Here is a 23,286-nt window from a genome sequence, read left to right on the forward strand (position 1 = left end):
TCCGTATTTATTTCTATAATAACATACACAAAGGAGATACGCATTATTGGATATTATTGAATAAAACCAATATATTTGTATGATTGTAAACCGGGTCTCCAGTAACTTTTTGGGTTGTGTGCTTTTGTTTCTTCTCAATGCATTTCACGTCACAACATCTGGCCATTGTCAACCTGTGTGGGCGGCTGTCAATCTGAACTGAGGGGCAGACGTCTAATCAGTTCAGCAAATTATATTTTTTACATCCCTTAATTAACAAATGGAGTTATTCAATTATTCATTATTCATCGGAAATTGAGTTGCAGGGTTGTTAATAGTTACCTGCTATCATAACTAAAATGGCGGCGATCCAAATCTGAAAGACAGCGGACAATAAATTAACAGCACGTCGCGACGGCGGATTGGCCCTGGACAGATGGTATGCGTGAACGGTTCATTCCTTCGGGCTCAGCTCTGTGACTCATCAGCGAGCCCGGCGACAAACTGCTGAGGTAGCACGCAACAGAACTCTTTGCTTACAGGTGACTTGGGTTTGTAGGCTCTTCGTACAATTAAGGATGCAATTGCACATTTCTTCACAGATATAGTTGCAGCATGTCCATTTTATTTTAGTCCAGGTCACCTGTCACAACTTATTTTTTTAAGTTGTGACAGGTTTTTGTAGCCTAGTAGGCTACTTCTAATCCCAGCATGTTAAGACTTACATTACATTACATTATAAAGCACGTTAAGACTTACTGTATATAGGCTACACTGTTCTAAATGTAATTTTTTTATAAAAGTGTATGAAGGATACTATGAAGGATTTCCACTTGAATTTGTTTTATAAAATAACCATACTCAATAACTATTAGCTACTATGATGTTCCGGCAGCCCGTGTCGTTTGGCACGTTTCTGGGCGTGGCTGTGTACGGTATGTGAAAAGCATGTGGCCAATAAGGAGAAGGAGAGGAAACGTGTATGGATTGGCTGTATAGCTGCTGATCAAAGCCAAGAGCAGGTTGGCTATTTACATTAAACGGTTATTTTCATTAATTCCTCTCATACAAAAGTGTAGTATTATTATCACATTGAGAATCCGTACAATTAAAACGATTGGGCTACTTTAGTGTAGTCTGTGAAATACTGAACCCCAAAAAAGGCATAATTATACAATAATACAATTTGTGTAAATCAATTCAACCAAAATCAATACGGTGATTGTGCGTGTGTGCGTCTTATCGAAATAAGTAATCACAGTCCCTCTCTCGTTTCATACACTCCGCCTGCTTGTCCGTAATTTGAGCTGGGCCCAGTCGCCACTGACTGACGGACAACAACACAAGTCAGGTCTTGGAGTTCACTGTTCTTTAGAGTAGCAGACTATAAACAATACTAAGCTACATACCCGCGTGTATATTTCCAGCCATATCTATATTGTTAATGTAGCTTAATTTACTTTTTTTAGCGGGACTCAACGCCTTGGGCACAATGAGAGGTTTGGATTTATTCCTGATTTATTCCTGCTGTTTATCTGGACTGTACACGATAGTAGGTAAGTCGACCAAATGGACCACAGCAATGGGTTCGGAATTCGTGTGCTGCATGTGATTAAATTGATTTGACTGCCATTCATAAAATTATATCAGGCCTCATTCGCCTGAGCCTCCACGATCTTGCTCGACCACGAATCTAAAGTACCCCGAAGTTTAACTCACCGGTAGGAAGGTCTTGCGTTGCGTGACAGCGTTTTAATAAAGGGGACGCCTGCCCAGGACAAGTTACTTAACTCAATCGAACGGGTTCATTCACGAGCGATATCTGATTTAACAGAGATATCCCACTGGCGTATACCGCATTTCCCCTCTGCAATCCGGCACAGTTCTGCTCACTGTTGATTTGGTGGTCCTTCATTTTTCTCCGAGACGGGCTCACTGAGTACAAGTGTGTTCGGATCTGCTTCTCATTTAATCAAATTTACGAACTCGTGGTCCTTGGGCATTCGCAGCGTGCGCGAAGCTACTGAAATCATCTCGGGGGAACGCATTATTTGTCTCAAGTTCATAATCGGCACTTATGATAAGACGGTTTCATGTGTCAGAGAGGTTAATAACTAATTATGTATTTTACACTCAGCGGGTTTTCTCTGGGAAGCCCTAGAGGGGGCCGTAAGGGTGCTGATGGCGCAGATAGATTTCAATCACAATATGACAGGAATCGCTGTATGTGCCATGGCAACACTTATAATTGTGCTTTCTGGGCACGGTTGCGTAAAAACAAAACTTCAGCTAAATCAATCCCAAACCACTAACAGTCTGTTAATTACTGTAAGCCATATAGTCGGTTCGAATGAGATGCAGATTTGCACTGCAGGCCGACGCTAATGAAAACGCACCGCTGTGTGAGCGTTGTCATTTGTTATTGTCAGAAGTGCATCCTACGGCGGCCTTGGTTAGTGAGATCCGATAAAGGCTGCAACGCCACACGCGTCACACCGTGGGCGGCATTCGTGTTGGGGGCGCCAAACTAAAGGGAAAAAATTTTAAAAAACCAATGCGCTGCGTCCGTGGTAGTTGCTGGCACGAGACCTATATAAATGACCCCACCTCCTTCCCAATTTCACCTAGGGCGGCAGAAATTCTAGAGCCGTACCCAATGATACTAACAACAACAACAATACTAAAATAATGATAATAATAAGATATCCAAAGCACAGTCTTGGGGAAGGGTACAGTAGGCTGATGCATCCTGCTCAGGGTTTCCCATGATGCAGTGGGGTGATGTGCTGCCCTGATGTGCTGTAGGACAGGCATTTTCATCAGCAAAGCGCAAGCTGTGCTGTCGTGGAAAGTCACAGTTAGCGCCGGGGACGCACGCCGTCAGGAGCGGCAGGCCTCGCTACCCTTGGTGCCTGTCACCCGTCCTCTACCTCAGTGATGGAGCTACTCAGACACAGGAAGCCACGGGGTCCCCTGCTCTCCTCTCCTCCACATTTAAATGAAGTCCTTATTTGGAACGGGAAGTCACCTCGCCCGCTGCGTTAGCTGTAAATCGGTTGCCAGTTGAAATGTGACTGAGAGCAGCAGGGATCCATCCCTTCTGGACTGGCAGCAGCAGGCCCTCTCCCTCCATGGCAACTGATCTTAATTACTTTTGAATTGACTGGGTTGATTAACACGCGGCTGGGCACACTGAGCGTGCGTTCTGCGGTGGTGAAATGAATCGCGCGATATCGTCAGAAATTGAAACGTGTTCACGCGGTCTCCACTGCTGTGAGGGCGACTGTGCCACACAGCAGTTGAGTGACTGATGGATGTTTGTGCTTCTGAAGCGGAGGTTTCTCGTTGTATTTATTTGCCCGATAAATCATCCAAATACAACTGTGACCATGCCAGCCGCAAATATGGTTGGGAGGGCGGTGGGGGAGCTCGCACTGGAATGGATGATTAACCCCGATGCTCGTCTGACCCAGAAATCAATCAAGGTCTGCCATCTTTAAGGACATTCCGGGCCATTAAATGTTCCATAGAGGAGCGAGGAGGTGCCCAGAGGATGCTTCACATGAGTGCATCGTTTTTTTCCCCAGAACTTCTGATGTATAAATGATTAGCTGTAGATCCGGCTCTCCCCGTCTGCCACGTCTGTCATTGATACGGCTTCAAACTGATGCTTGACTGAACAAGGACGTTCCGTTTGCCTGAAACACCTCTCCTACATGCCGCCCGTCCTCGCACTCTTTCCCCACGTTCTTTCCTTGCGTCCTCTGTTGGGTGGAGCAAACGAGTGAAGGAAAGGACGCGAGGAGAGGATGCTGTGAAAATAAACGCTCGGAACGAGCCCATGGACAAACACAAACTGTTAGAGAGACCATGGTAGAGAGACCATGTTAGAGAGACCATGTTAGAGACACCATGTTAGGGACACCATGTTAGAGACACCATGTTAGGGACACCATGTTAGAGACACCATGTTAGGGACACCATGTTACAGACACCATGTTAGAGACACCATGTTAGAGAGACCATGTTAGAGACACCATGTTAGGGACACATTGTTAGAGAGACCATGTTAGAGAGATGCTTCCTGTAGTCAAGGCTTTGGTGGCGAATGGACCTTCGACCTGTTGGAAAAAAACTGAATTCCCTCCTCTGTCTCCCCATCTCCCACCTCTCCAAAACGAACACAGGGGCTACGGAGGAAGAGAACCTGCTGATCAAATCACTGTTCTCCAACAACTACAACCTGACAGTACGGCCTGCGAAGACTCCCAGAGAGAAGGTGGTGGTGAGGATCGGCATGACATTGTCTTCCTTCATGGGCCTGGTAAGACTTAGGACGACCTGTAGCATAGTGGTTAAGGTAATGACTGGGACCTGCCACAATGAGATCCGCACAGCACATTCACCCTTGAGCAAGGCCCTAAACCCTGCATTGCCCCAGGAGAGCATCCAAAAGCATTGTGCATTTGGCCCAGGTCTGCTGTGCTGTGCCTGAACATCCTAAAGCTGGCAGGTCATCAGAAATTCTTGTAAAATATCTGCCATTGCACACACAAAAACTATCAGGGAATCAGGAATATACCCTAAAATAATATAAGTAAAAATAAAAACAGTGGCTCTCCCGGACCAGACCTACAATAACTTTCCCTATGCCTTTTCCTGCACAGTATTCAACTTGTTTATTGGTGGAGATGGATTATAAGGATATCTTTCAGGATAATTTGACGATAAAAACATAGAAGACGCCTAGTCCACGGAAATTAGCATGAAGTGATGAGGCTTAAGAACCACACTTTTCTCAGGGAAATGTATTGATTCAAAATGTTTCCCTTGACTTAATACGTTGTCACAAGAAGAGTGCTTTACTTCACATCTTCGCCATTAGTTTTTATCATGTTTCCATATGGCCGTCTGGTATAGATTGGCCTTTCTTGCTTGCTGAGGTGATTTTTAATTGTCAGAATCTTAGGTTTAATTTCTGGGTTGATGCCACATGGTTTCTTGCTCCAAAAAAGTCCCAGTGACTCAACTTAATAGCAGCATTTGTACATTTTTGAGTGCTGTCGAAAAAAATACAGCACCTCATAAAAATCAATAACCCTACACTTCTTGCAGTTCACTCATTTAACTTTTGCAATTATCTACCTTGTGAGTGCCGATGGTTTTTTTTCATTCACGTTTGTGGCACAAGACGTTGATGAACTACCTCGTACTTAGTTTCCATTAAAATAAACGAAAACAAGCTTTGATTGTTTTGGCGGTCCTGGATCAACAGGGCGGAAGCTGGGTCCATCTGTTTTCCTCCATGGAGGCAGTGCCAGGGCTCTCTCTCCCCTCCTCGGGTTACCCAGAGAAGCACTTCCTGATGCGCTACGCTCGCTGACTCCTGCTTCCATATGATACGGCTCGTTCTGGAAGTCACTCGAGTGTGAATTCCGGAACAACACCAGAGTGCGGTCAACCACGCTGGAGCCAGACCACCCCCCAGGCCCCCCCACCCCCACCCCCACCGCCTCCATCCTCCATTTTTAAGCTTACCGATAGGGGGGTGTTGTCGGAACATTTACATGCTGATGATTTATTAAGCATTGTGAAATTTCCTGAAACAGTTGACTGGTAGTAATCATCTGCGTATAATTAATTAGCTACGACAATGTGATTTGAATTACATAATGGCAATTCATTAAAGAAAGTAGAATAGAGTACTACATATTATTATTATTATTATGCTTTGCTGTGGCTGAAGGTAATACATAAACAGTCCTGTATGCTGTAGAGGTGTCGCTTAAGAATGATTGCTCTGTGGTGAGTGTGTATGTTATCATCTGCCAGATCTCACTGAACACAAGCTTTCAGTGCATCGTAGCAGTCAGTCTTATTGAAGTATGCTTTTTTAACAATAAGCTGGGCTGTTGTTGGCTGGTTTTGAGAAGAGTTTTGTAACAGCTTCCCAGCCACCCCCCACCCTACCCCACCCCACCCCTTTCTGCCCTTGCCTAACCACAGCAGCTGTTCCGGAGAATTCCGTCCCCGGTTTTTAAATAGCAGAGCCCGTAAGCCCGTCCCAGGACAGAAATGTTCTGAACCGACGGTCCCCGACCTTCTCGGGTTTCCTCGCTTTGAAGGGGGACGAGGACAGGGATGGTGGGGGGGGGGGGGGGGTTCAAAAACATGCCTCCCCCCCCTACCCAACCCCGGAGCCTCCCACTGGTCCTCAGAACCACGTGTGCCACTATACACACGAAAACCGTCAAAGCCGTCTTTTAATAACATACCGGGCACGACCGTGTAGCACAATGCAATTCAAAATTACACATTGGCTGAAGAGCGTAAAATAATTAGGCTACACCAGTGGTCTTCCATCCTGGCCCTGGAGAGCCTCGGGGTGTGCTGGCTTTCATTGTTACTCAGCACTTAATTGATCAATGAAAGCAGTTAATTACACAGTTAACTCGCCTCACCTGGTTTCTTGGGTCTGAATTGTTTGCTGCTATTAAGACAAAAACAAAAAACCAGCACACCCTGCGGCTCTCCAGGACCAGGATTGAGCGTCAGTGGGCTACACACAGGGAAACGCATAACATAGAGTTAACATACGTAGTTAACATGCCGTATAGGTAATGTACAGTTGACATATAGTTTAGGTGAAGTCCCCAGACTGGAAGGGACATGGCTTTCATTGGGTCCAGAGTCACTTGGACGGAGTCCAGTGTTATCGTAAAACTAGTGATTTTTTTTAAAACCCCATTGAAAAGACTGTGGTCTTATGCCAGAGGTGGATTTTTTGACTTGATTGCGTTTATTGATTTATTGTGTTGATTTCAACTCTTCAGTGTCTTGGGACACCTTGTTGTTATAGAGGGCTATCTAGAAAATGACATAGATTGATTGATGCACCATGCGGTCCGGGTTTGGACCCAGACTTCACTAGCGCTGGGTGTCCCATGGTGAAGCATGGGATGTTTATTTCGGGAGGGAGGGTGTCAGTAGGCAGGGTATAACCCCAGCTCACCCCCGATTACAGGCTCCTGAAGGGGTGCCTGTAATCTGTCTATGACCACTTCACTGGAGCACAGCTGATCCAACTGCTCTGCGCTCTGTACCTCAGGGTCCAAAGGAATTAGAGAGCATTTCAGAGTGTTCATGCTCAGAAACAGATGGAGGACTTTGCAGAATATTTTCCTACTTAGCATTAAATTGGTTGTCTTGTTGATCTAAAAACATTCCACAAACTAAAGGTTGCGAACACGTGAAAATCCCCGAATGGAGTGAATGTCTACTTCTTTAATCAAGTGAATAGTGTGTACACATTGTCTCTCAACTTTGATGTTTTTCTTTTTTTCCTTTCTTCCAGAACATGAAGGCTGAGGAGATGGCTACATATGTTTTCATGAACATGGTGAGTGTATTGTGCGGCGGCTACTCAGTGGCTTTTGCCCGTTTTAAAAGGATAACTCAGCTGAATGACCAGTTGGAGCTGTTGGAAGGGTTGCTGGTTGGAAGGGTTGCTGCTGTTGGAAGGGTTGCTGGTTGGCCAGTAGGTGGAGCTCTTGCCTATGGACTATGGTTGAAGTGATACAGTGGCACGGGCACTGTAGCAGACATCTTGGAGATGGAGAGCCGCAGGGTGGATTCTTATCGTGAAAATGTAATAAAATAACCGTGCCCAGTCATGTATATGATGCACTGGAAATCTCTGTATTTGCACATTTTCTGAATATGTGCTCCTCTGCCTTTCTTCTTCTAAGATGGGGCAGCCTGTAGCGTAGTGGTTAAGGTAAATGTCTGGGAGATGCAAGGTCGGTGGTTCTAATCCCGGTGTAGCCACGATAGGATCCGCACAGTCGTTGGGCCCTTGAGCAAGGCCCTTAACCCTGCATTGCTCCAGGGGAGGATCGTCTCCTGCTTAGTCTAATCAACTGTAAGTCGCTGGATAAGAGCGTCTGCCAAATGCCAATAATGTAATGTCATGTAAAAGATGTATTTGGGACGTTTCTGAGCACTTTTGTGAGTGGGTAGGGCTGGGTGTGGCTACAGGGCCTGTGGGCCGGGATCAGGCTTTAGTGCAGCACTTGGAGCTAGCTAGCTACGGCAATGGCGGCGGTGAAGAAGCAAAAGTACAGCGGAATGAAACGACAAGTTGGCAAGGCTCCTTCAAAAGTCAGCCTTAGAATCGCTTTTTCTTTCTGGCAACTGGCAGCAGGCAGCTGGCAGCTATTGAAAAATGGAGATATAAAAATAAAAATGGTATTAAAAACGGATATAAAATATTAAAAACAGACAGAGGAGCAGACTTTGTTGATTATGAACAAATTCAAGAGTCCATGCGATTAAAAGAATAGGGATGTTAAAGGATAAGGCTAGCTTGATGTTATAGTATATTTATTTATATGACTACTGGGATATTGGCTATATCTGGCATTGGTTAGATGAACAATACTTGTTGCTAGCATAAAATCTTTACAGGTTCTTGTCTTTTCATAGGGTATATTGAGCATACAAAAGTAAAAAATTATGATGGCCTTATCGTTTAGCCTTGGTGGCCAATTTCCCAATGGTCCAGTATTCCCAGTCACACATTAAATGAGAGGTGAGCTGTATTGTGTTTCTGGATGTCCCTCGCCCGCGGCCCGCCTGCTGTAGGAGTGGGAAGACCACCGGCTGATGTGGAACCCGGCTGAGCACGGCGACGTCAATGTGATCCGGGTCCCCTCTGCCAAAGTGTGGCGACCCGACATCGTCCTCATCAACAAGTGAGAACAGCCCCGCCCCCACCCATACACACACCACACAAATACAAAACCACACACAAACACATACACACACGCTAATGCACACGCACACACATACACACACCACGCAAATACAAAACCACACACAAACACATACACACACGCTAATGCACGCCCCCACCCATACACACACCACACAAATACAAAACCACACACAAACACATACACACACGCTAATGCACACGCACACACATACACACACCACACAAATACAAAACCACACACAAACAGATACACACACGCTAATGCACGCCCCCACCCATACACACACCACACAAATACAAAACCACACGCAAACACATACACACGTTAATGCACGCCCCCACCCATACACACACCACACAAATACAAAACCACACACGAACACATACACACGCTAATGCACGCGCACACACATACACATACACTCTGCACATATACACGTGCACAAATATGTACACACACACATACACTCACGCACACACTCACACACACACACATAAACACATATGTACACACACAATCACACACACACATATGTACACACAGGCACACACACGCACACACTCACACACGTACACATACGCTCTGCACATATACACGTGCACACACACACACATATGTACACACACATGCACACACTCACACACGCACACACATACACATATACACATGCACACGTACACACATACGTACACACTCACACGCACACATCAATGAAGCACTTTGACAACACCAACATAAGCTGGTCAATGAGCTGGTATAATTCAGCGATAATGGTGGCAGCTGGACTGTGCCGCATCTTTTAAATGCACTGGTCAGGAAGGGGTGAAGCCCCTGGTGTCCTTTCTGTACTGGGCAAACCACCCCCCTCCCCCACCATGCGTGAGCCCTGCCCCATCACAGCCTGCAGGCCCCCCATTACCTCTCCTGCAAACAGCCTTCTCTCCGGTTCATTCATCAGCGCGTTACAGGCAATTAAAGAGCGCGCCTCCCCGCGGGCGTGGCTGAGCCTCGCCGGAGCTTATTTACTGTCGCTGCGCTCTGATTGGTGGGTGCGTGTCGCGCGGCACAGCGCCCGCGGGTCTGTGTCTCTCTCTCTCTCTCTCTCTCTCTGTGCGCCGTGCTGACGCTGGCGAACCTTTCCCCGCAGCAACGACGGCGTGTTCGACGTCGCCCTCCACGTCCACGTCCAGGTCCACAGCAATGGCAAGGTCACGTGGACTCCCCCCGCCCTGTACCGCAGCTCGTGTGGAGTGAAGGTGAGGATTTCTATCTGCAGTTAGTATTATTATTATTATTAACATTTTGTATTTATTATTATTGTTGTTGTTGTTGTTGTTGCTGTAGGCATTGTTGTTGTTTTAGGTGTTGTTGTAGTGGTAGGTTTTGTCATTGTTGTAGGTGTTGTTGTCATTGTAGGTGTTGTAGGTGTTGTAGGTGTTGTTGTCATTGTTGTTGGTGTTGTTCTTGTTGGAGCTGTTGTTGTCATTGTAGGTGTTGTTTTTTGTCATTTTTGTAGGTGTCATTTTTGTTGTTGTTTTGTAGGTGTTGTTGTTTTAGGTGTTGTTGTCGTTGTTGTAGGGGTTGTTGTAGTTGTATGTGTTGTCATTGGTGTTGGTGTTGTTGACATTGTTGGTTTTATTGTTGTTGTCATTGTAGGTGTTGTTGTGGTTGTTGGTATTGTTGTTGGTGTTGTTCTTGTTGGAGCTGTTGTTGTCATTGTAGGTGTTGTTTTTGTCATTGTTGTAGGTGTTGTTGTTTTTGTTTTAGGCGTTGCTGTTGGTAAATATAAAACATTGCAGCGGTGAAATGAAGTAAAACATCAGCTCTTCTGCAAAGTCTTCTGCAGAGCTGACCTTGGAGTAGAGAGCATTACTGTGCCCTGGACACTGATTGATTAGCCTGGGGTCTGCGCACTAATAGGACAACACTGGTGAGGGCAGTCTTGGACTGAGCACCCAGTGGATGAAGCAATATTACTCTGCAGTGTTCTCAAAGGCTTCCTGTTGCCTACATCCCTTTCTGGACCTCAAAAAAGGAAATTCACTGAAACTTACATGCCCCCCCCCCATCCCCCTCCATCTCCCTCCATCTTCTCCCTTCCCTTCCCCTAGGTGACGTACTTCCCGTTCGACTGGCAGAACTGCTCCATGGTTTTCCACTCCTACACCTACGACTCCTCGGAAGTGGAGCTGCACCACGCACTGGATGATGACGGCCGGGAGATCCGGGAAGTAATCTATGACCAAAGCTACAGCGGTGAGTGGGGTCGGATGCCGACCCGATACCGCCGTGGCACCGGTTCCCCTCCGCCGGGGGCCTGCTGGACTGAATCACAGCTCGGATTTCTGCTGGACTGAATCCCAGCGTTGACACCGTTAGATCCGCTCCGTCGACTCAAGTTTCTGACAGCGGGTACCGTTAGCTAGCGCACATCAAACTCGGTGGAAATATCAAAAGCAAGACGGTGCGAATTGGAAGTATAAAGTATTATTGAAACAATTCAATAGAACAATTCGCAAAGAATAGGCTTCTTGTCGTTTGCTTTGCTTTGTAGGCAAAATCTACACGATACCCGTTCCTAGTGGTGAGAGGAAGTTCTTAAGGTGGTTTTGTTTGGGTTCTGGGCTTGGGGTCGCTACCCACTGTTGTCATTAATTGGGTTTGGTGAACCGTGAATGCCATAGCTTGTATGGTACATTAATTTTGGGGGTTAGATATTTATGTTTTCCGGTGTCACGTCATGCTGTGTGCGTGGATGGGATTGTGACTTGCGGGACTGGGAGCTGGACTGGGACACTGGCCTTCCAGGGGTAGCCGTCACCGTTTTCCCCCCTCACCCCTTCACCTTTCCCCGCTTCCCACTCTGCAGAGGGGGGGGAGTGGATCATCCGGCACCAGCCGTCACGGAAGAACGTCCACCGTGCAGACAATTACGAGGACATCACCTTCTACCTCATCATGGAGAGGAAACCCATGTACTACGTCTTCAACATCATCATTCCCTGCATCCTCATCACCATCATCGCCATCTTCAATTTCTACCTTCCACCCGATGCAGGTGAGGCTATCGGCGGACGTCCGGTCGTCACACCGATGAATTCATCGATGGGTTGAGAGAACGGCAGGGTGCAGAGCACAGACTGTAGGACAAAGGGACTGTGACATCACCCTCTGACTTTCAGTGGGCTCGTGAAGAGCATTTCATAACCTTATGGGACCTTTAATAGACTCCCTGACTCATCCTTAAATGTTAAAATATTGCTTAAATGACACAATGACATAACACAATGGCACATGAGACAATAGGTGGAGAAAAATTACTTATTGCTCCTACATGTTCTTTAAAAAAAGATATTGTACCATATTGGTACCAATGACTTGCAACCGGTGGCTGGAAGACCAACCACAGGACAGGGAGCACAAGAGTGTCACGCAGAATACCACAAATTAAGACCAAAAAAATATGTATTGCCCACATAATTGAGCACTTTATCTGATCAGTTAGGTGCTGAGTAACAATGAAAACTGTTGCACGTACACCAAAAGTATTGGGACAGTGAAACTATCTTCATTATTTGGCTCTAGGTACTCCAACATTATAACTGAAACTGAAACTGAACTGAAATTGCGCCTTTGCATTTTAGCTGTAAACAGTATGCCTCGACATAGCGTGTCCTAGCCCGCCGAAGCGCGGTGTAACCTCCTCTAGAACCATATGGCGCAGTTGGACGGCATTGCCAGAGAGGTGTGAGGGCGTGAAAAAGGTGGCACTGTTTAATTCCGCTTAATTAATAAGGACACGGTGAGCGCCAACGATGTGACCTTCTCCCCGCCATGTACGGCCGGGCGGTTAGCCTCCAGCGGGGCTCTGTCCGGCCCCCTGGGCACAGGAGGGGAGCTGGGGCTGTGTGGGATCCGGTGCTTTAACTGCAGGGACCCAGAGGGCGCTGCTGAGCAAGCCCCCGCCCCGTCTCGACTGCCCGTGTCCTGATGTGACTCTGCAGCCTCCTCCTGTTAAAAAAAGCCAGTTAATTTCCCAGAGTCCTGGAGGCTTCCCCCTCTGCAGTGGGTAATATTGTCAGCTTGGCCTCTCTCGGCCTTAACGCACCCCCCAAACACCCCCCGCCCCCCTCACCAAGCACCCTGACACTGAGCTCCTCACCACCGACAGCACTAGGTGTGAAAGTTCCTCTTTTAATATTAAATACTTCCCTCACCTCCCTGTTTGATGGGATCGCTGCCATGACTGTTAGAAGAAATGTGTAATAGAGATGAATGCAGTGCCCCCCCCCCACTCAATAATCCCTGCTCCCCAAACACACACACATACACACACACATACACGGATGCAAACACACATCTTCACACCTCTACCCCACACATAGTTCTCACGGCTCATCAGTGGTGCGGGGGTAGAGACTGAGGTGGGTGGGGGTGCAGAAATGCATCTCAGTTTCCTGAGGAAGGTAGAATTACCCTCTAGATAAAATTACTGAGCGTGCAATCGGTTCCCTTGGCCAGGGACTTACTTGGCAGGCTAATCTGTCCGTTGTTGAGCGTTGTGCCTTGTGACGTTGCTTCCCCTTGTTACACTAATGCCAGTAGTTACACACCAGAAACTCTGAATACTGATTTGGAGATGTGATGGGAATTGAAATACATAATGCGTGTTTGTGAGCCGGAGTTGTTAGTACATCCATTACACGGTGAATTACATGGCACTGAAGAGCTGAATGGGTCCGATAGGCAAGGTTATGATGCACACCTCTTCCAGTAATGCATTCCACTCTATAAAGCGCTTTGCATGTCATTAATTATGACTGTCCACTCTGTGTCTCTCCATTCAGAAAGATGGGGCTTTGTGTCTCTGTGTATGTTGTAAATTGTGGTGTGTGTGTGTGTGTGTGTGTGTGTATGTAGTAAATGTGTACGTGGAAAATGGCTGTGTGTGTACTGTAGATGTGTATAATGTGTGTGTGTGTGTGTGTGTGTGTGTGTGTGTGTGTGTATAATGTGTATTTAGTAAATGTGTGTGTGGTAAATGATGGTGTATATGTGTATAACGTGTATTTAGTAAATGTGTATGTGGAAAATGGCTGTGTGTATACTGTAGATGTGTATAATGCGTGTGTGTGTGTGTATGATGCGTATTTAGTAAATGTGGATGTGGAAAATGGCTGTGTGTATACTGTAGATGTGTATAATGCGTGTGTGTGTGTGTATAATGTGTATTTAGTAAATGTGTGTGGGAAATGGCTGTGTGTATACTGTGTATTTAGTAAATGTGTGTGGAAAATGTTGGTGTGTTTCTGCAGGTGAGAAGATGGGTCTCTCCATTAACGTGCTGCTGACCCTGACCGTGTTCCTGCTGCTTCTGGCGGACAAGGTCCCCGAAACGTCCTTGGGCGTCCCCATCATCGTCAACTACCTGATGTTCACCATGGTCCTGGTGACCTTCTCCGTCATCCTGAGTGTGGTGGTGCTCAACCTGCACCACCGCTCCCCCAACACCCACCACATGCCCCTGTGGGTGCGCAGGGTGAGTGTCCTCCATCTGTCCGGGCGCCCGGGCGTCCGTCCCTCCACCCTCAGCTGCCAGGAGGCCAGAGCGTCCTGGGACAGGGTCCGGGATCAGCCGGTGATTTAAGGGATGTTCTCGGCGAGAGAACGCGAGTGCGCTCCGGAAAAGTCCTTGGCGTGAGGTCCGGTCGAAATGTCACGCTGTGAAATACGGAACGAAAACTCTCACACTTGGTTGTGATCCAGAGATAAAGTGATATTTTTATTTTCGCCATGGGAAGGTTAATGCTTCCATCTCCGGACACTAGTTTCACGCGGGTCCGTAAAAACGCTGCCCCCATAACCGCCCCGTCGGTGGGTGAGAAAAGTCATCCGTACAAATAAAAGTGAAACCAAGGCAGTCTGAGAAAAGGACAATGCGCTCCTCGCTGCGAGGGCACCATAAAATGGCCGCCGTGCCTCGCCCAGGTGGGTGCTACACGTTGGTAGCGGTTGAGGCGAGTTTCCCCCTCATCACAGCAAGGCGTCTTAAAGGGTTTAGAAAAGCGCTGTATAAATGTAATGGCCTAAAACATTTCCGTGCCTTAGCTGCGTGCACAGACCCCCAGCTTATTGAAGTTTTGGCGGAAATCGGAGGGGAGGGGGTGTATGAGAGAGAGTCCCGGAGGTGTAGGTGTCGTTGTCCGGGTACGCTCACGTCCTGTGAAACACACACTCAGCGGTATCTGGCTTGCTTTCGGGTTCCACTGGGATGAGCTGAGAGCTCATGAATAATAATTATAATGACGACAATTATAATAATAATAGTGTCAGGGATAATTAAATGAAGCGTTCTCTTTCTGGTTTTTCGGAGGCAGTCGGAAGCAGAAGCGCATAAGCTTTCTCTCAAAAACCTCTCAAATCCCATGAAGCGGCATTAACCTTCAGAAACGGGGTTGCCCTGCTCGTTACAGAAAGCTAATTACTCTCCCTGTGGGCTGTCGTGTGGGGGTCAGGAGGATTGGGCACAGAGTGGAGGAACATGCTAGAATTAGCCACTTTTAATGAAGGAGAATCACCGGGACACATGTAGTCAGAAGGCACTGCTCTGTTCTGCAACCATTAGTCTAATGAATATGTGGAGCTTAACATGTCTGCAGACAACTGCTGCAGTGAGATACATACTAAATTATGTGCTTGTATAAATCGGCAGCCAAACGTATCCATGGCCGATATAAGAAGCCATTACAAAGCAGTATTTAAATGGGATTCGTATGTCAGTATTCTAAAAGACAGTATATCCAAAAACTATTTCTTATATTCGTTTTATTTTGATGGTTACTGAATTATGTTATCAAAAGGTATGTGTTTTCACCTTGTGGCATTATTGTGTTAATAGCATTAGAATGTGACTGTGTTCATTTTTACATGTGATGTACATGCTTTTATATCAAATGAAATCACGTGTACAGGGACCCAGCTGCAGAAGAACGATCCCTCTTTCAAAGAAAGCGACCTGCTGATTAATGACATGCAACTCAATTAAAAACAGGTTTTCAGGAAGTGCCAGTGAATCCGAACGGCTTTTTAAGCCTGCTGTGTTTGAAGATCACACGTTTCCGTGGCGATGGGGGCGGGGGGGCGCTGCAGAAAGGTGTGTGTCTGTGCCGTTCACACGGGGCTCGAAGCCAAGAGTTGATCTGGCAGCTCCGATGAAAGTTCGCTCCCTGTCAAGGTGTCAGATTGTTTTTTTTTTTGTTGTTTTTTTTGGAAAGCCTGCATGAATTCCCTAAAAGTCGACAGATGTTGCTCGTTTCCGGCACAAAAGAAAACATCCATTACCGCCGCATCACTGTTCTATTACAGCGTCCCCCCAGCTGCCCTGTCCGGCGGTGTTGAAACAGATATGCCCTTCTTTCGCCGGATAATGGCGTGGTTCGTCCTTGTTTGTCTGACGTTAATCTCATTCTTGTTAGTGTTCATTTGCCGGCGTGTCCCGCTAACAACTTGCACTGGCGGCGTCGTCCGAATGAGCGCTTGTCCCGTTTAACCTTGGTTCCGCGCTCTGCCGGTCTGCAGTGCGCTCTGTTCTATTGACTGGCTGTCGCGCGTCCTTACGCTGCTAACATCTGCATCAGCTAATGTGACTCCTTTGTATGGTTCTGTGCGTTCATGTATTTGTATTTTAATTTCGTTTTTTTTGTGTATTTGGAATATGTACTTGTAGACATGTTTTTAACTTTGATATTCTTTGATATTAAGGCAGCCTGTTTGTATGTCAGGCCAGGACAGCTAGTGTTGGCACATTTACAGTATTGTTCATTGTTCATGCCCCTGATAATTGAGCCAAAAATGAGATCTATGTACAACTATGTACAATCTGTGCTCCTTGATCGTCAGTTGCGGCCGTGAGATTATATTTCAGAATCCGTTTTCGGTTCTGTGTGAAGACCCCACTAAGAGAGAAGAAGAGGTTCTCTTTAGATCACACGGCGGTGTGTGTTTTGTGTTCTGGGCACCGCACGCTCACACACCAGCTCTGCCTGTGTGTCGTCTCCTCGCGTGACGAGCAGCTGCTCCAAAGTGCCCCCCCCCCCCCTGACTCACCTCCTCCTCCACCCCCCCAGATCTTCATCCACCTGCTGCCCCCGTACCTGGGGCTTCTGCGGCCGAAGGTGGAGGCCCCCCTCTCCCTCTCCATGGAGCAGCACCACCACAGGAAGCCCACGCCCATGGCCGTCAGCCGAACTGTGGACGAGTACTTCATACGCAAGCCCAGCACCAACATCTTCTTCCCCAAACCCAACAGGTGAGAGGTCAGAGGTCAGAGGTCGAGAGGGACAGAACGCAGACTGATAAGAGGGCTCATTCCGGTCTTTATCTTTCACCTTCTTTCTTCCTGTTCCTGTGCCGGCCCCCAAAATCGATTCAGGTCAGCCATCTTTTAAGGAAATTCCGTTAAGTGTGTTCCTTCTAGGAACTAGAAGGCAGGAGCTAGGATGCTCTTGAAGATTTTTTTGAGCATGAAAACGTGAGCGCATCCTTTGCGGAAGTATTTTTTCGGAAAGCCTGACGTATAAATGTGGACGCGTCGACCTGTGGATGCAGCTCTCTCCATCTGCCACGTCTGTAACTGACGTGGCGTCAAACTGATGTTTGAAGGAGCACGGGCATTCCGGTTGGCTAATTACCTCGTCTTCACCTCCTTTTCTCGCCAACTTTCCTGCCTCCCCCGATGGGTGGAGCGAGGAGCAAGGAAAAGCAGCTAGGAAGGAGGTGATGAGGAGTTCCTGACTCATTTCCTTACTCTTCCCATGTATTGATTGATCGATCGATTGATTGATTAACCAATTGATTGACTGGTTTATCGATTGATTGATGGATTGATGTGTTTATTGATTGAGATAATTGTTAATTACTGTCAATGCTAGGACGGGGATTGCGGCTGCCAGGGGTTGATTCGAAGCTTCAAAGAGCGCTAACCCAGGATTAGCGCTCCAGTCTATCCCCTCCATGAGAGGTGGTGATAGTGCACAGATGGTTATTAATTGCGAGCGTACGTTTTAATGTTTGAGTTAATGTATGAGGAGGGCGGAAAGAAATCGTTGGTAAAATAATAATGATCAGAGCAAATCAGATTTGACACATTAGCCCTGGCTGGCGTCGGGGGCCGGGACTCTATTAGAGGAATGAGATGAAGCAGCAGTCCCTGCTCTGCCTGCCTCTAATTGCTTTTATTGCGTGTCTTGGCACCTCGTCGCTGAGACTTAGTTGAATTAGTCTCCGGATTAGTCATCTGAAATCTCCTGACACGTTGTCCGTCGAGACACCGGGGGGGGGGGGGTCAAGGGTCGAGGGGGGAAAATGCGGGCTTGATCTCCGCTCCTGTATTCACGATCGATTTGTAAAAAATATCTGCTTTCTTTCTTGTTTTTTGAAGCCCGTTGTTCTGAGCCGATTTCCGGAGTGGATCCGTTTTTTTTTCCGCGGCGCCGTATCTACGGTCCGACCTGCGGCGGCGTTGCCACGGCTTCCGCCCGCTTCTCCCCGTTCCCTAATGTGCGCTGAGCTGATGAGGTCACCCGCGCGCGCTCTGAAATCCCCAGCGCTGCATCGTAAACCCGAGACTCCGCGCGGAATGCAAAGAGGCTCCGGGCCCAGCCAAACGCGGCGCCACACTGCCCTCTAGAGGACGAGCGGAAAAAAAGTCTAAAATCCTCTCTCAATCTCCCAAGGTCAGGATCGCGGCGCTGCATAATACAAACCCGTGCTAAGAGGCTGGAGAAGAGTGCCGCTACTTGGGTAGTGTTAGGGGTTACGATGGAGAGTGAGTTTGATGAAGGTCGCGCGCGGTGAGTGCGGTCCAGCGATTTCCGCCGCTGCCCTTCAAAGACTCGCCGCGGTTTTGATTGGACGAGGGGGAGTCCATGTGAGTGTATACAGTGAACCTGGTGATGGCAGGGAATGTGGCTGTCAGCCCCGCTGAAAGAGAGTCACCACTGCTGCACAGCCAGTTCAGACAGCAGATAAAACTATCATTGGGGAACAGGGGATGGCCTTCTTTCTTTCATTCTTTCTCCCTCTCTCTCTATCTCTCCCTCTCTCTTTCTCTCCCTCTCTCTCTCCCTCTCTGTCTCTCTCTCTTTGTCTCTCTCTCCCTCTCTCCCTCTCTCTCTCTCTCTCTCTCTCTCTGTCTCTCTCCTGTACTTTGGATCATTATTCTTCTCTCTGACCCCTGTGCTCATGGGCCCCTGGCCCCTGCCCCCCCACCCCCATCTGCTGAGACAGCTGGCTGCTCCTTCATACCTTTACACAGTAGAAAACTGCACCTCTCTGCCCCTCTTTCTTCCCCTTCTCTCTCTCTCACTGTCTCTCTCACACCCTTGTCTCTCACACCCTCTCTCTCTCCCTCCCCCCTCTCTCTCTCTGTCACACCTTCTCTCTCATACCCCTTCTTTCTCTCTTTCTCTCTTTCTCTCTCTCTCCCTCTCCCCCTCACACACACACATCCTCTCTCTCTCCCTCACTCTCTGTCTCTCTCCTCCACACTCCCCCACTCTCTTCTTCTTCTTTTTTATTTTTTTTGCTGCGATCGAAGAAAGATCATTTAAAGAGGAGTCTTCAGCGTTTCCTGTTTGATTCTCAGCCTGCTGTGGAGTTCCTGACCCAGAGCAGGCCTCTCTGACAGCCAGTCTCTGTACTGGGAGCCCTAGAACTGCATTATTAGCTGAGAACACACAACACCATCTTAAAATGCGTGGGGAGCTTTTTGCCCTCTTCAGCTCTTCTTTTCTTCCCAGTGATCATTCCAAGAAAGGACCTTTTGTATAAATAATGTATGACACAATTAACTCCCATATTCGCACCTCACGTTTCGTTTGTGTGCGAGTGTGGGTGGAGGGCCGGGGTGGGATCAGAGCAGGGGTGTGAATCAGTGTGTGTGTGTGTGTGTGTATGTATGCGCATGCGTGTGTGTGTGTGTGTGTCTGTATGTGTGTATGCGCATGCGTGTGTGTGTGGTATGTATGTGTGTGAGTGATGTGTGTGTGTGTATGTACATGTGTGTGCATGCGTGTGTGTGTATGTATGTGTGCGTGTGTGTATGCGTGTGTGTGTGTGCGGCATGTGTGAGTGGTGTGTGTGTGTATGTGTGTGTGTTTGTGTGTGTACATATATGCGTGTGTGTGTGTGATGTGTGTGTATGTGTGTATGCGTGCGTGTGTGTGTGTGTGTGCGCACTTGTCTGTGATTGTCCCCCTGTTTAGAAGATGGATTATCTCTCCTGGTTGATGTGATCCTTAAGTGTGTAGGGCAGAGTTGCCGGAGTGAAATCTTTGAAGGCTCCAGTGTGCAGGTTTCCTTTCACTCAGCAGCCAATTAAAAATCCCCGAGAATCTACAAGGGCTGTCTTTTTCCCCAGTCAGAGGCCTAAATGAATCACTGGTGCTGAAACAGGCTGAAAAGCGGCAGACATTGCGGCTCTGTTTCCCGGCTGTCCCGCTCTGGGCTCCGCGGGTGCGGGTTTTGGGGGGGGGGATGTTGTTTAACCCTTTCCCGGCCTGGCCGCCCCTGCGGGTTCCAGGTACCAGCCGGAGGGAATGTGCTCAGACCTGCGCAAGTTCATCGAAGGGCCCAGCCAGTACCTCACCCTCCCGCCGGAGCTGAAAGCCGCCATCCAGGCCGTCACCTACATCGCCGAGCAGCTGCAGGCTGCCAAGGACTATGAGGCGGTGAGGTCATCGCCGGCCATTCTGGGAGCTCAGCTCAGTCTTTATTTGTGCAGCGCCTTTCAGACGGCAAGCGGCTCAGAGTAGCCAAGTACGAAATGCCTATATGGCTGACATAAGCATACTGAGACATAAAATAAAGCGATGCAGTATAAATATATGCAATAAATGTGCAAGCAATATGGGTGGGAGGTGGGTATATAAAAAACAACAAATTCAAATAAATCAAATACACAATAGGCTATATAACAAGGATAAGATCCTAATCTGGTTATAGAATTTAGATGAAATCAATGTAAAAATAAAATACGAAAATGTTGTGGAGGGGGAAAGGGGATTTTTGGGTGGGGGGATGCTCTACAGCTGGCCCTGTTGTGCATACGTATGCCATAAACCGTTAGCCCGAGTTTTCTAGAGAGTGCTATTCGTTTTTTCTTTTCTGTTATTGAGCATTTTATGACCAAATCAGGACTCAGATTAGATTAGACAGTCGTGATGGAAGGGAGACCTGCGGAGTTTTGATGAAAACTGAATCAACATTGTTACCATCTGCTCCCTACGGGAGAAATGGAGTTTTAATATTGTAATTAAACTTGTTTACTCATTGTGCTGTGGAGGGGATGACTTTTTGCTGATGATACGTTTAATGAAAATGGCGGATAATGGCTTGAGTTTCAGTGTTCTGTCACACTTGCAACCCAGCGGTGCATTTGACTGACTCTTGCAGTAATATGTGATTCTTTGGTAATGCGCTGTTTCATAATGTTCAAATAAAGTTGAACGAAAGCTCTTAACACTTGGTCACGTCCCCCTCTTCTTCTCCCCTCCTCCCCCCCTTCTCTTGCCCTCTACTCAATACCCATCATTCTTGGTGTTTTGTGCCTTTTTAGTTCATTTTAGGAACATTGTTATGCGTTGAAGGTTGGTTATTTATTTCTGTAATTTTTTTGTCGTTACTTTTAAATAAAGGGGACATAAAAATCTAAATCTCCTTTATACCCTCTTTCTCTATCCTTCTCTCTCAATCTCTCCCCTCTCTATCTCTCTCCTCTCTCTCCTCTCTCTCACTCTCTCCTCATCTCTCACTCTCCCCATCTCTCTTTCCCTCTCCTCTCTCTCTCACTCTCTCCCCTCTCTCTCGCGCTCTCTCTCCCTCTCTCCAGCTGAAGGAGGACTGGCAGTACGTTGCCATGGTGGTTGACCGCCTCTTCCTCTGGATTTTCGTGGTCTTCACCACCGTGGGCACCCTCGCCATCTTCACAGACGCCAGCTTCAACACCACCCCCAGTGACCCTTTCATGAGCCCGTATTAATCGGGGGCAGCCCCCCCCCCGGTGATGGAGCTCTGAGCTGCGGAGCCCTGCGGATTCTGACCCGCGCACAGACCGCGTGTTCACACGCGCACGGACTTCTCCAGGCCGGACACGTGCGGCGGACATGTTTGCGTGATGCAGAAGTGTCTCATGTTTTACCTAGTGCAGGCGTGGGGTAGGGGGGGCCAATATCTCTATCTGGATTTCAGCCCAACTCTCCAGTGCTTAATTGCCCCAATCAGTTACCCGATCTGCCATTCTAACCAACTGTATCGATAAGCACACCAATCACGGCATATTACTGTTCCTGTGTCTCTATGTCAACAATTTAACTGTCATCTAATCTATGAGTGGACAGGCCCTGATGTATTGAGGCAATTAGCAAGGGTGATTCATGGAAGTAAAAACACGCTCATACCCTACAGGGAGGGAACTGCCCACCCCTGAGCTAGTGGTCAAATTCAATTCATGTTTTCATTGTGCGCTGATTGTGTTGATGAAGAAAAATAACCACCTCACTTTTTCACTACACACTTTTCCTGTGTTCCCTTCTCACCATTGCTGGCGTGTGTGTATGCATGTGCGTGTGTGGGTGTGTATGTATGCGTGCGCGTGTGTATGTGTGTGCACACCTTGACGTGGGTTTGGGTGTGTTTATATATATAAATGTGTGTGTGCATATATAAATTTGTATGTGTATGTGTGTGTGTGTGTGTGTGCGCGCGCACTGTTGCATATTATTCCTGTGTGTGTCTGTGTGCCTGTTATTCTTGTAGGAGCAAGTGCGTCTGTTTTATTCCGGGATGGAATTTTTACATTTAAAAACCCCGTGTTTGACACCTCACCCAGATCCACACAAGTGCGCACATTCACGCACTCACACACACACACACGCACAACCCCCCCCCCCCCCACACACACACACACACACACCCCGACACCTGTCCTGAAAGCTTGTTATGTTTTTTTAATAAAGACCTGAGGATAAACTCTTGAAAGGCTTGACTCCCTCACATCTGTTCCCAGAATGCCACCCGTCAGCGTGTTGCATGTGCTCCGGGCCTGTCACCTGCCGTACCTATATTTAAAGTGCGGCGCATCGTGCAGGGCCTGACCCGCACTGCGCTCTGCAGGCCCACAGGGATGCTGGGATTGAGTCATTACACCCACCGATCGTCCCATCTACAATGTACCGTGTGCTGTCTGCTGCTTCCTGCTCGCTGTCCGTGTGTATGGTTTGAAGGACTTGCTGTTTTTAAAAAAAAAGAAATGTTTATAAAGTTGCAGTATCCTGTCAGCAACCGCTCTGTTGCAGTTTTGTTCTTGACCACAGAGTGGTTCAGCTGGACAGTTAAGACAGGGAAAGACGAGGTCTGTGTGTGTGTGTGTGTGTGTGTGTGTGAGACAGAGAGAGAAAGAGAGAGAGAGACTGCTTCATACTGCACTATACAGTCAGAAAAATGCAGAATTGTCAATACAACACAATAGCTT

General features: G+C 47.6%; 1 protein-coding gene across 5 annotated transcripts; it reads left to right on the plus strand.

Annotated features, from left to right (window-relative positions):
• The first annotated feature begins 1,301 nt into the window (after nt 1–1,301).
• On the plus strand, nt 1,302–22,836 carry chrnb1 (cholinergic receptor, nicotinic, beta 1 (muscle)). Of its 5 annotated transcripts, none has more exons than XM_061234728.1 (12): nt 1,302–1,330; nt 1,449–1,535; nt 4,167–4,303; nt 7,334–7,378; nt 8,623–8,732; nt 9,904–10,012; nt 10,868–11,012; nt 11,626–11,814; nt 14,072–14,295; nt 16,883–17,064; nt 20,338–20,485; nt 21,646–22,835. In XM_061234728.1, exons 2-12 carry the CDS (start codon nt 1,472–1,474, stop codon nt 21,793–21,795), a joined length of 1,503 nt encoding a protein of 500 aa, XP_061090712.1. In that variant the 5' UTR covers nt 1,302–1,330; nt 1,449–1,471; the 3' UTR covers nt 21,796–22,835. The 5 variants fall into 5 exon arrangements, with proteins under 5 accessions (XP_061090712.1, XP_061090713.1, XP_061090715.1 ...); XM_061234729.1 differs by having other exon boundaries at nt 1,305–1,325; XM_061234731.1 differs by lacking the exon at nt 1,302–1,330 and having other exon boundaries at nt 1,342–1,535; nt 4,167–4,264; nt 21,646–22,836.
• Nucleotides 22,837–23,286: the final 450 nt, after the last annotated feature.

Source organism: Conger conger, chromosome 3, assembly GCF_963514075.1.
Source record: "Conger conger chromosome 3, fConCon1.1, whole genome shotgun sequence".
In the NCBI taxonomy this organism is placed as follows: Eukaryota; Metazoa; Chordata; class Actinopteri; order Anguilliformes; family Congridae; genus Conger; species Conger conger.

Excerpts from the sequence above, each read along its gene's own strand:
- chrnb1 (XM_061234728.1), top strand. The coding sequence starts at position 1,472 with ATGAGAGGTTTGGATTTATTCCTGATTTATTCCTGCTGTTTATCTGGA. Across the intron at positions 17,065-20,337 it reads TTCTTCCCCAAACCCAACAG|GTACCAGCCGGAGGGAATGT; the intron begins GTGAGAGGTCAG and ends TGCGGGTTCCAG. Across the intron at positions 20,486-21,645 it reads CTGCCAAGGACTATGAGGCG|CTGAAGGAGGACTGGCAGTA; the intron begins GTGAGGTCATCG and ends CCCTCTCTCCAG.